General features: G+C 35.5%; 1 protein-coding gene across 2 annotated transcripts in view; it reads right to left on the bottom strand.

Annotated features, from left to right (window-relative positions):
• Positions 1-4,681: 4,681 nt before the first annotated feature.
• Positions 4,682-12,210, bottom strand: part of SLC30A7 (solute carrier family 30 member 7) — an 86,393-nt gene continuing 78,864 nt past the window's right edge. For both annotated transcript variants that reach the window (XR_012130256.1, XM_017668570.3), the window contains one exon: positions 4,682-10,724. Coding sequence is in view for 1 of the 2 variants with exons in the window: in XM_017668570.3 (XP_017524059.1) it covers positions 10,677-10,724 (48 nt within the window). In the remaining variant the exon portion in view is untranslated. The remainder of the gene's footprint in view (positions 10,725-12,210) is intronic.

Below are 12,210 nucleotides of genomic sequence, written 5' to 3'. Positions count from 1 at the left end.
TCCAAGTTATTGTATGTGTCAAAAGTTGGTTCCTTTTTATTGCTTAGTGTTCTATTTTATAGAGATACTACAATTTGTCCATTTACTATTTCAGAGAGATTTGAGTTTCTATTTTTTAGCTACAATCTATAGAGTTGTTAAAACATTCACAAACAGGTTTTATGTAAATATATATGTTATTTCTTTCAAGTGTATACCTAGGAGTGGGATTGCTTAGTCATATAGTATATGTACATTTAATTGTATAAGAAACTGCCAAAATGATGGCAGAATGGCTGCATCATTTTGCATTCTCACTTGGGTTGTAAGAGTTCCCATTGCTCTGTATCTTTGAGCACTTCATACTGGCAGTATTTTGCATTTTAGCTATTATGATAGGTGTATGGTGGTATCTCCTGGTAGTTCAAATTCCCATTTCCTTCATGGCTAATGATGTTAAACATCTTTTCACGTGATTATTTACCATTTTTATTTCCTTTTTAATGAAGCATCCATTCATGTTTTTTGCCCACCTTTCATTTGGATTGTTTTCTTATGGTTAAGTTTTGAGCATTCTTTATATAATTTTCTCTATCCAAGCTCTCAGATATGTAATTTGCAAATATTTTCTCCCATTCTATAGCTTGTCTTTTTATTCCCTAACCATGTCTTTGGCACAGCAAAAGTCTTTCGTTTTGATGAAATACAGTTTATCAGTTTTTCCTTGTGTGTTAATACTTCCAAGAACCCATCATCAAATGAAGGGCATGTAAATTTTATCCTATGGTTTCTTCTAAAATTATTATAGTTTTGAATTTTCCTTTAGATTTGTGATACATTTTGAGTTAATTTTTGTATGAAGTGTGAGTGTATGTAAAGGTCCATTATTTTTCATATAGATGTCCAGAGTCTCTAACATTATTTGTTTCTAAAAAGACTATCCTTTCTCCATTGAGCTGTTTATACATCATTGTCAAAAATTCGTTGACAGTCTTTGTGGGGATTTTTGACTCTTTTTGCTGTTCTGTTCATGTATGTCTCTTGCCCTTCTGTGTTAACAATCTTGATTATTTTAGCGTTATGGTATGTCTAAAAAAACAGGTAGTATGATTCCTCTAATTTTATTATTCTTTTTTCTAACTTGTTTTATCCTAGTTCCTGTGCCTTTTCATGTTAAGTGTTAGAATGAACTTGTAGTAAAGCTTGTGAGACTTTCATTTTGTTTATGATGCCTTGAGGTTTATCCTTATTGGTGTTTGTTCAGCTTCTTGAATGGATCAGCAGAGTTGGAAAGTTTTCAGCCATTATTTCAAATATTTTTTCAGCACTGTATTCTTCAGTACTATATGCAGTCCTTGCGACTTCGGTAACAAAAATGTTAGACATTTCTTATTGTCTCACAGGTTCCCTGGGTCTTTTTCTTTTTTTAAGTTTATTGTCTTTGTTATTCAGAGTAGATAATTTTAATTGATCTATCTTCCATTTCAATGACTCTTTCCTCTGCTCCATCCTGCTGTTGAGTCCATTCTGTTTGTTTTTTAATTTGGTTATTGTTATAAAGTTACTATTTGGTTCTTTTTTATATCTTCTATTTTCTGTTTTAACATTTAACATCTGTTGCAAGATTTGTGATTGCTTGTTCAAGCATTATTATAATAGCTACTTTAAAGTCTGTCAGATAATTTCAATATTAATGTCATGCTAGCCTTGGCATCTGGTGTTTTTCTTCTGCAAGTTGAAATTTTTATGGCACTCTGTCAAATAATTTTGGATTGTAGCTTGGACATTTTGAATATTGAGATTTTGGTCTTGTTTAAATTCTGTGGAGAATGGCAATCTTTTCATTCTACCAGTCAGTCAGCCTGGTTAGGTTCAGGATGCCATGACGTATCTGCCTTCTGTGGGCTATGGTTCCAATGTCAGTTCAGGTTTCAAGGACTGCAGTTCTCTTCAGACCTAGCTCAGCCTAGTGCCAGTCTGGGGCTTAGCCAATTAGATAGATTAGTTCTAAAGGTCTTTTGGTATGCTAAGTAGGCTCAGATCCAAACACTAGTGACTTGAGGGTGATCCTTAGTGTTCATAAACAACTTTATGAGTTTGCTTTCCCATGCCCCTGCTCTAGGGTGCTTCCCTGTTAACTTCCTGGTTCCTTAGACTCCCCTTTGGGCCTCTGGGTAGAAACCTGGGGTTCTAGTTACTGTACTCCATTGCTCTCTCATACCTTCACGATTAATCCTGACCATGTGGAGATTATAAACTCTGCCAAACAGAAAAGTTCCCCTGAACTTTAGCTTTTATGGGTTTTTATAGCTATTGGCCACCACTACAGGATTACCTGGGGGTGTCTTTGGAAGCCAGTGAGAAGTCTTTGTTACAAGTAGTATCTTTGCTCTGTTTTTTAAGTTCTATAAAAGTCAGTATGACCTGTGTACAAATTATTGTTCAAGAGGAAGTAGTATGATCCATAAGACAGATAATCCCTGTGAAGCTGAACAACGATCTGATCTAACTTAATGAGCCTGGGGTGGGGAAACATGATGGCTAATCACACAGACCTTATTTTATCATTTTCAAAGTGACTATGATACATTCAAATGTCTAAGCCAAATGTAGGGTTTTAATTGACATGAAACTATATTATGCTTAGATGTGAATCTGAACTTAGTTGTACAATGTTACCCATTTAAAACACTATTAGATGCCTACTCTACATTTATGCTTTTGAAAGCTTTTGTTTTTGTATTTTTTTTGTTAATCCTTTGGCTTTAGTAGTGTTTGCCTTACAAAAAGAATACAGTTCACTTCAACAGTCCATACAGAATCATTTTCCAAAAGAAGTTAAACTTCATACTAAATTTTTCCAATAAATTTAGATCGGCTAAACTATCCCAGACTCACTCAATACATTTGTTTATTATCCTATTGTTACCATTATTACTCCTCCTGGTTAAAGGAATTTAGCAGATAAAGTTGAAATGTACATTTAAAAGTTGGTAGAGGTACTAAGCCTGAACTAAATGGTAGATTTTTTTTTTTTTTAGCCTGGAAGTGGAACTGGATGAACAGATGGATTGTTTGAATGAAGAATCCCATTAAAGTTGTTTTTTTCCTATAGAATGAAAAATACTAAATTGCTGTCATTCTCTCTACATCTATTGCACTGGCCTGCTCCTCAGTCTGTTTCTCTAGTCTAGAATAATGCCAAGTTTCCTTATTGCCATATTGTGGGTGATGAGATTAATTAAGGAGGGAAAGAAAAGCATAATGAGTTTCTGAAGTTACTCAGAGTTGTGTATGATGAGCATTAGGGAGCCACTCAAGATACCTAAACTGGAGGACAAAGGGGAAACTGGGAAGATTACTTTGTCACTGTAACAGGGTGGCTCCTGTGGGGAAGGAAGCAAAGACTTTAAAGAAAGATTGTGTAGTGAAGTATTGTAGTAAATAACTTGCCTAAACCTTTGTGTAAACAGAAGAGGCAGCTCTGAGGGGGCATTGATAGGCCAATGTAGACTTTGCTGAGGCCAGAGGCTAACTCCGGACAACATAGTCCCTGGCAGGTGCTCTAGACCCAGTGGGTCAAAGTCCAGTGTGCTGAAGGGCCAGCAGAAGGTAATCAGGAAACCAGCGTTGGGGAGATGTTTTAAAAGGGCCTGACTAAAGTCTGATTCAGCAGAAATCCCTTATACTTCCTAAACCCAGAATTGTTTCTGTGTTGGGGGGGAGGGTGTGGGGAACGTAAAATGGAGGTGGCTAGAGCTGGGTGTGGAATAGATGGGAAGCCAGTTCCTCATAGTGACTATATGCAGTCATCTCATCAATGACGTCCTGAAATAGGGCAGCGGGAATGGAAAAGGTGAATTGGTTAAGATTCCAAAGGAATGAAGGGAAGGATTTTTGTGATAGGGATTCAGGAATAAGAGGTGGCAAAGGCAATGTTTAGACTTCTAAGAATTCCATAAGGAGTTCTGACAGAAATTGGTAGTTGGGATGAGAGACGAGTGGAAAAAATAAATATATTGTTTTTTCTTTGTTGAATCTGAGATGCTAGGAGTTCTGCCATGGATGTAACAAGAAGCAAGACGCTGATGACCGGTGATTAACTCCTGCAAACCAGAGGGGAGACACATTAGTAGGAATATGGTTAGAAAGGAAGTGTTAGAAGCACACATAGACCACATGAAAGGTGTTTGACAGCACACAGAGGATAAAGCCCTTATCCAGTGCGGCAGAGACTGAAAGCAAAGAGGCTGCTTTGATAATATATTTGAGAAGGTGATATGAGTGGGATTTGGGGTTTCGTGGAGCATTTAAAAAAGAATTGCTTCTGATTAGAGGGGAAAAAATTTGGAAGGATGATGGAGATTTGATAATGTCAGATGCTTTGGGTATTTATTTCCTATAAGCTGAGGTCATCCATAGAGAATGAGGTGAAACAATAATTTGGGGTTAGTCGGAAATACCTGGAAATAAATCCTTCGAGATGTGTTTATGAGGTGAAATAAAGAGTAAGAGCCACAGTGAGGATCTTCACAATGTTGAGACATTTCCAATCTCCTAGCACTTTTCTCCTGATGAGTTTTGTGTTTCCTGGCCGAGAATATCATTCATCTTTCCCTTTCGTTCCTTAAGTTCTCTGGAATCATTTCCAATTAACTGTTAGGTTCACAGTGTTGTTAGTTCATCAAACTGATAAACACAGTTCAGGTAAAGATTTTTAAATTTTATTGGAAGAATTCTGATACAGTTGTTTTCTTTTTAAATACATCTGAGATTAAACAAAATATATACATTAATGTCTTCAAGTAGAAAAAAGTGAAATACACATGATGGATTTATTGTACTATACTTAGGCAAATCATAACTGTTCACTTTAGCATATTCAAACCAAATTACAACACAGTCTTTGAAATTTGACATTATAACCTAGCCATGTACTCAAACTTGTTTAGAAATGTTTTGATGCCATAATCTTCACCAATGAAATCAAACCTAATCTCAAACTTGGCCATATGTTTAGAACCCATTAAAGACAGGGAGTTAAGTGTCATGGTGTTTAGAATATACTAAGTAGGGATTTGGCAATTTTTTATTCACAGTATTTCCCATATAAAAGATCCATTTTGTTTACTGATCAAACTCATAAACGTTGGGGCAAAATATCATTTGGGAAGAAACAGCACTGAATTTGCTATTAGAGGAAGCATTGGGATTACTAGCAAACTCTTGACAGAATGCATCTAGTTCAAAATAGAATCTTCACTGAGGCTAACTAATGCATGATATGTGATACCTAAAATTCAAATACTGAAATTCAAAATGAAGCTTTTTTTCACTAGTAAAAAATGTAAGTTTTATGGTGGCACCAGCAATGACAAGAGATGAAAGAAAGTGAAATACAGAGGAGCTCTGCTAAAATTTAGTAGAGAGGAAAAAGAAAACAGCTATCCTAAGAATATTTAAATCACTAATGACTACATGTAGTGTTGTTTTTATAGAAGCACCCTCAAGATACACCTCTGAGTTTTGATTGATAATATATCTAGGGATAAGTGAAATAGAAAACATACACAGGTCCTTAAAGTAATATGAATATGGCAATTCTCCATAAAAACAAAGGAGACAATGTGGTTTCTCATTTGGCAATACAAAATAGGAAAATTCAAGTGACCCAGGTTCCACAGTCCCAATTCTGCAAATTCCTGTCCAACAACATGCAAAATGAATAACATTGCTATACCTCCGCTGTTCCTGTATTAAAATGAATGAGCAGCTCACAGGCTACTTGAAAAAAAATGGCCAAAGTGAATATAAAGCCACTTACTTGTGCAAAAATGCCAAAGAAAAGCTGAGGTGTCTCCTGCAATAAACAGTAAATTATTGGCTTTACCTGTCCCCAATTCTTACTTTTGTATCCACTACTATCAGCAGTATTTACTCACTAGTTAACCAAATATGTACTAAGCATGTAAGTGTAAATTCATTCTAAGTTTGGGGATAATAGCATTTATGAGACAATGACATTCTTCTTTTTTGCAGACTTCCAACAACACAAAACACTACAAATACCAAATTTTTAAAGCCTTTTTCAGTTCCTTTTAAGCAGCTTACTCTGTGTCAGTAAAACTTTTTGTAAAGGTCTTAAAAGTGCTTTACAGGAGCTCCTATTTATTGCTCATTAGCCTGCTCAGTTTACGTTCAATGGCAAAGGTAGGAAGCGGTATGAGAGCAGTGAAAGAAGGAACAAGCAGGGTAGAAACAAAGTATATATAACAACGGTCCCCCATAACAATCTTGTCATGATAATTGTTTACTGGTTTTACAGGAGAATGTTTAGATCTGCTAAAACTTCTTGGATCTCTAATGACATTAAAAAGCAAAACAAAACAACAGAGTAGTCTTCAGAAAAAGCACTGGATTTAGCTTCCTCATCCATAAAATGGGGTTAAGAATTCCTTCCAAAGATGTTAGGAGAATCAGAAGAGAAAAATATATTTGAAAATGCTCTGTCCATCATAAAATAATGCAAATTCTTTCTTTATAGAAATGTGATGATTTTAAATGTGGTAACATGAAAAAGGCTACACAAAGAACCTGACAAATACTAAATAAAAATTAAACCCCACCCTTTGTGTATAATTTGTGGTTAGGAAATGCTTAAACATAAACCAAAAGTGCCCTTATCAAAAAGATTCACATCTGTTTGGTCTTCCAGAACTATATTTTTCTGCAAATATTTTTTTGATACCTAAATTTTCATTGTATTACATCTCCCCATCCTATGGTGATGTGGATCACTGAAGCTTCTGAGGGAATCATTGCATTAAAACAATCCTCTTTCATTAATAAAACTTCTAATGAATGTTCTTCAAAGAATAAAATAATTTCCCTTTTTTGCCAAAGTTCTTGTGAATTGGAAAATAATGTGTTTCAAAGACAGCAACAGAAAACAATGTAATGAATGCTTTTAATGAAGAATTGAAAGTAGCAGTTTTGTTCTGAGATTCTTAAATTTTCATCCTATCGAATTAAAAGATTTGCTCTATGTAACATTCAATGCCCAATTTGGGGTGGCTTTTGGAATAATATTAAAAATTCAAAAGGTCTCCAGTGACTGAAAACTAAAGTAACAAGACTGAAATGATACAACCTGTGAATTAGCCTCGTTTCTAAAAAAGTACCTGTTCACAAAATATAAATGAAACAAGAAACTAAGCAATCCTTAAATAGGACTTTGATTTATCCTAGGGCAATTAACAGAAAACTTCACTCTCAAGTTATAAGTATCCAATGTACAGATGTTACTTTCTAAAAATCAGGAACTAGTTTCACAAGAGTAAAAAAGTAAAAAAGGGTAAAAAAATTAATTATAGCTTCCATAATGAATACTATGGAAATAATATTCTAAACCTCATAATTAGATATGAAAAATAAAACAAAACTCCATTTATAAAGTGCCTTAATGTACCAAAAATGGAGGTCAGATGTCCCTTATTTACAGATGCTTTTCATCACGTGTACAGAAAGGCAGATCTTCCAAGGAGGGACAGGCAGCACGACGGGGTCGAAAGAATTCTCTCTAGACTTGGAGTCAGAAGACCTGGATTCTAGCCTCGGCTTTACCACTATCTCTGTGACCTTGAGTAAATGAGAGTTTTTCTGAGCTTCCAATTTTCTCTTCTGTAAAATGAGAGGCAGAATGAGACTCTTTCTTAGGACACTCCCCTTTGATTTAAAATTCCATGTTAAGCCACGAAATATTTTTGTTCTTGAATCCCAACATTATATAAGAGGATGTGATCATATTAATAATCACTATAAAATTGATTATTCCATAGTATATGGTAAAAATATTATAGAACTCTGATCAACTACCTTTGGCTGCTTCACAAAGGTGCACAAAAGTCACAGTATTTTGGTTACTGGTGTTTATGTGTGAGCTTAATTTAAAGAATGCTGAAGCCTTCTGGATACAAGGGAAATCACAATGCCAGTATCATCTGCCCCTGCTTCCTGTGTCTCTGCAGAAGACAGGGTAGGATGACAGTGGGAGGAGCACTGAGCTACAGATAAACTAGATACTGCCCTTCCAAAGGGACACAGGAATCGGCAAAATAAGGAAGTCATACATATGTTATGCCCGTCATCTTGATCAGTAAACTCTAAATTTAAAAACACAAAATTAGTACAGGTATATTTCTGCTTGGGTAAGTTTACCTGCAAAGTAAACTTTCCCTGAGTAATACAAGCTTGTTCTCTAGGAATATTTTGGTTTTCAAAATACTAGCAGAGAGATTTTTTCCCAAAAAAATTAACTCAACAAAAGGGACATCTTACATTTATTTTATGACAATAATCAGGTAGTATTTCTCAATGAAATTACCTGCTTTTGCAATACCTCTGTGCTAAGAACACTGATAAGACACATTACTCAGAGTGAGAAAAGGTTGCTTTTTCCTCACACTGATTTTTTACTGCAGCACATGTAGGTTGAGGACACTGAATTAGAACATAAATGACAACCTTCTAAATGATAGGAGCTACACTCTATTGTAACAGGTGCAAAATTAGGTTACCTACCAGTCTAATACTCTGTATACTCTATCTTATCAAGGAAAAAACATACTCATGCACTTAATGTATTCAGAAATAAAGTGACACACATTTTGACAAAACGTCACTTGGAATGGAGGGTTCAGGGAAGGGTAGAACTGGATCTTCAAGATGCACTGGCAAATTTTGTAAGACCGTGCAAATACGAGCCCCATATGGGAAATATCAGTACAATTACATGTAACTAGTTATTAAAGGCACACGCCAAAATCCCTGCATTCCTCTAGATGTGCCATTTTCCATCATATGCCAAAAAACACAGAACCCAGGCTTCTATCAGGCTTGGTTAGTGGATGCAAATTTCCAAATGACTACTTAACATTTATAATGAAAAAACCTGTACCATTATCAGGACATTTCCTTTTATATTTTTCCTCCTAAAAACCTCTCAACCACCGTTTCAGTTAAGCACATTCAAATGCAAGAATTCTTAGCTTTAGAACTGCCTGGCAGTAAGTAAACATGAAAATACTACTTAATCTGCAAAAAGGGTCCTAGGAACAATTCAGGGCAATCTGTCACAATTTAGAAAAGCATTAAGAAAGTAGTCTAGTTTTCCTAATAGAGGACAGTTCATAAATTGTAGATTAGAAATAGGGGGAAAAATTATCTAAAACTTAGATAAAATCAACAGCAATTTCTTCCACATCAGTGAACAACTGACTATTGATCTACAATCTAAACATTTCCATTCTGCAGGTTTTTTTCCCTAGCAATTTCAATTTTTTAAAGTTAAAAGGGATTATAAGATCCATTGTGATAAAATGAAGTACAATGGAAAAATGTCTATCCAGATCCCTATTTTTTCATAGAACACAGAGAATATTTCAGTGTTCAAGCACCTGTCATCTCAAAATGCAATTTTATTTTTCAAATAAAGAAGAACCTAAAAATAAACTTATTTACTAACTTCTAAGATACCTGGGTTAGGAAGAGTTCCGTATTACCACATTTTCTCTATACCTTTCATAGTTCAAATTCAATAAAATGCTGCTTTAAGATTCCTGAAAGCAACTGTATTTGTGCAATGCTTGTACCAGAAAACAAACCAGATGACTTGGCATTTTGAAGAATGAAAAAGTAAAATAACATTGTCACAACCATGTCTGCCTTCACTCTACTTTGTTTTTTCCTTTCATTAATAAAATCCATAAATGGCAAGAAGAGTTATATGTTTACCTTAGATACAGTAGTTTTTATAGAAATTTGGAATTTCAAGGAAATCAAAACAACTGTCTTTATCAGATGAATTTGCAAAGGTTTGAAAACATAGGCCACAAAAGAATTTAATGTGATAATTGAATTTGATTTAAAAAGCAAAATGATACCTTTAATTTTTTTATGATAAAGCACTAAAAGGAAAATTATCATATACTTAAACCTAAGCTGGAAGTACATAAAAAGACAATCTGTATACATTAATGTGAATCTTATTTTGTACAAATTACAGAATATCCATTAAAAAAAACATATATGACCTTTGATGGTACATTTCTATGCTAGCAAATACATTTTCAGATACAAAGGCACTTTGAAAACCCAATATGGTTTGGTTCATAAGTTTGCAAGGTACAAACAATTTTACAAACATATGATTATACTGAAGAACGTCAACAATTGTGACATTACATATAAAACAGATTCCCATTTCTTTTTTTTTTTTTTAATAACACTAGTTTTGTGGGAATGAAAGCAGTGGTTTCCAGCAGCTTCAGTGATGACATTCCAGATAAACAGAGGCCTACTATCTGATTTTTTTACTGGTTAGGAGTAAGGGCATTTGAAATATGGACAAAAAAAGAAAAACAACCTCTTGGAATAAAAGCAAAAACCTCAGAAATCAAAATGGTTTGGAGGGAAGAGCACAAAATACAAGACCAAAAGTCCAGGAGAGATCCTCTTAATTCTGATCCCTTAGCTGTGAACTCGCGTCAGAGCACAAACGGCTGACTGCCCGGTCTACCTGGTGCTGGGAAGGTGCAGTGATGATTTCTCTATTTTAAAAAGTTAGGTACAATGTTTTGGATTGTGCAGTACCAATCCAAAAACTAGGTCCCCCGAAAAGCATAATTTCTTTTCATTCATTACATGGCTGCAAAGTCAATCTGTACATAAAGCTGTCTCACTCCAGCCTGAAAAGTTAAGGAAAAAAAAAAAAAATTAGAAAATCAAACAAAACTCATGTTGAAAACTCATTTTTTTTGAAAAAGGAAAGAACTGTTTTTCTCTTCTCCTTCTGGGAAATGATTGTCCATTTTTCATCATGAAGTGCCTGTAATTTTATTTTAGAAATAGGAATATTCATCAGCTGCAATGAAGATTCTCCATTTACTTCTACAAAAGAAATCCATGCTATTGACTGCATACCCTGTCCAAGTGAATTTTGGAAAAATGAGGTTACCCATCCACCATTACTCTGCTAAAGGACACCACAGTGCTTTACTAGTTGGCTACCAAAATCATAAATTAATCTAGTCTAAATCTTCCCATGATCACTGATGAGTAAACACTTAAGTATAGCCATCTACTAGTTATTTAGTTATTTTCATTCCAAATCCGCTCTTCAATTTTGAATATGACCTCACTAATCAATGTTACGCTCTCAAAATTGCCCCCAGCTCTCCTGTATTACTTACTGTATTTGCTCTCTACAATTCTTGTTCTCCCTTTTCTCTTGAACCATTTCATACAAACCTTTGTTGCCTACAGCTCTTCGCAGAGCTGTTTGTCAAGGGCACCTCCAAGCTGTTAAGACCAGTACTCATCTCTCAGTCCTCATTTTAACTGCTTTATCTACCAGCAAGGACACAGGTGACCACTGCTTTCTACTGAAACACTTTTTCCCTTCTTGGCTTCCAGACAATACTCATTGGTTGCCCCTTTAGCTTATCTATCAGTCTTTCTCAATCCCCGTTGCTGCTGCTTCCAATTATTCTCTTATCTTTGAACACTAAACACTGAAATATCAAAAGGCTCAGGCCTCAGATCCCTTCTTTTTCTATACTTGTTCGCTAGATGATCTCATGTAGTATCCAGACTTCCAGTACCATCTCTATGCTCGCACCTCCCAGATTTGTATTCCCAGATGGAACCTACCTACCATTTGCTTAACAGTCTGACAAACATCACACAGCCAAATTGAACAGTTTCCTCCCCTTAAACCTGTTGATCTTATTTTTATCTCCTATAGCTCAGTTCCACCCTAATGATGCAACTTAAAGACCTATTTTTCTCTCACAGCCAACCCATGAGCAAAACCTGTTAGCCTTACCTTCAAAATAACTCAAACCCAGAATCCACTGTCTCTTGCCTAGATTTTGCAATGGCCTCTGATACAGTTTTTGTACTTTAATAGTAGAGCAACTACAATGATGTCACTCCATCACTCAAAACCTGTAGTATTTTATCTTCCTTAGTCCTCCCAAAGGCCTACAAAGCCCACCCATGACCTGGCCCCTGCTCTGATGTCTTACTCCTCTCCTGTTCACTCAGCTCTAGCCACACTGGCCAGTCTGCCTGGAACAATGTTCCTCGAGACAGCCATGTGGCATACTCCCCCTCTTGTCGTATCTCTGCTCAGCTGTCAGTGAGGCCTACCCTGACCATCCTATATAATAT

The sequence above is a fragment of the Manis javanica genome, chromosome 4 (assembly GCF_040802235.1).
Source record: "Manis javanica isolate MJ-LG chromosome 4, MJ_LKY, whole genome shotgun sequence".
In the NCBI taxonomy this organism is placed as follows: Eukaryota; Metazoa; Chordata; class Mammalia; order Pholidota; family Manidae; genus Manis; species Manis javanica.
The sequence above is the reverse complement of the archived record's forward strand: the minus strand, read 5'-3'. Positions and strand labels throughout refer to the sequence as shown.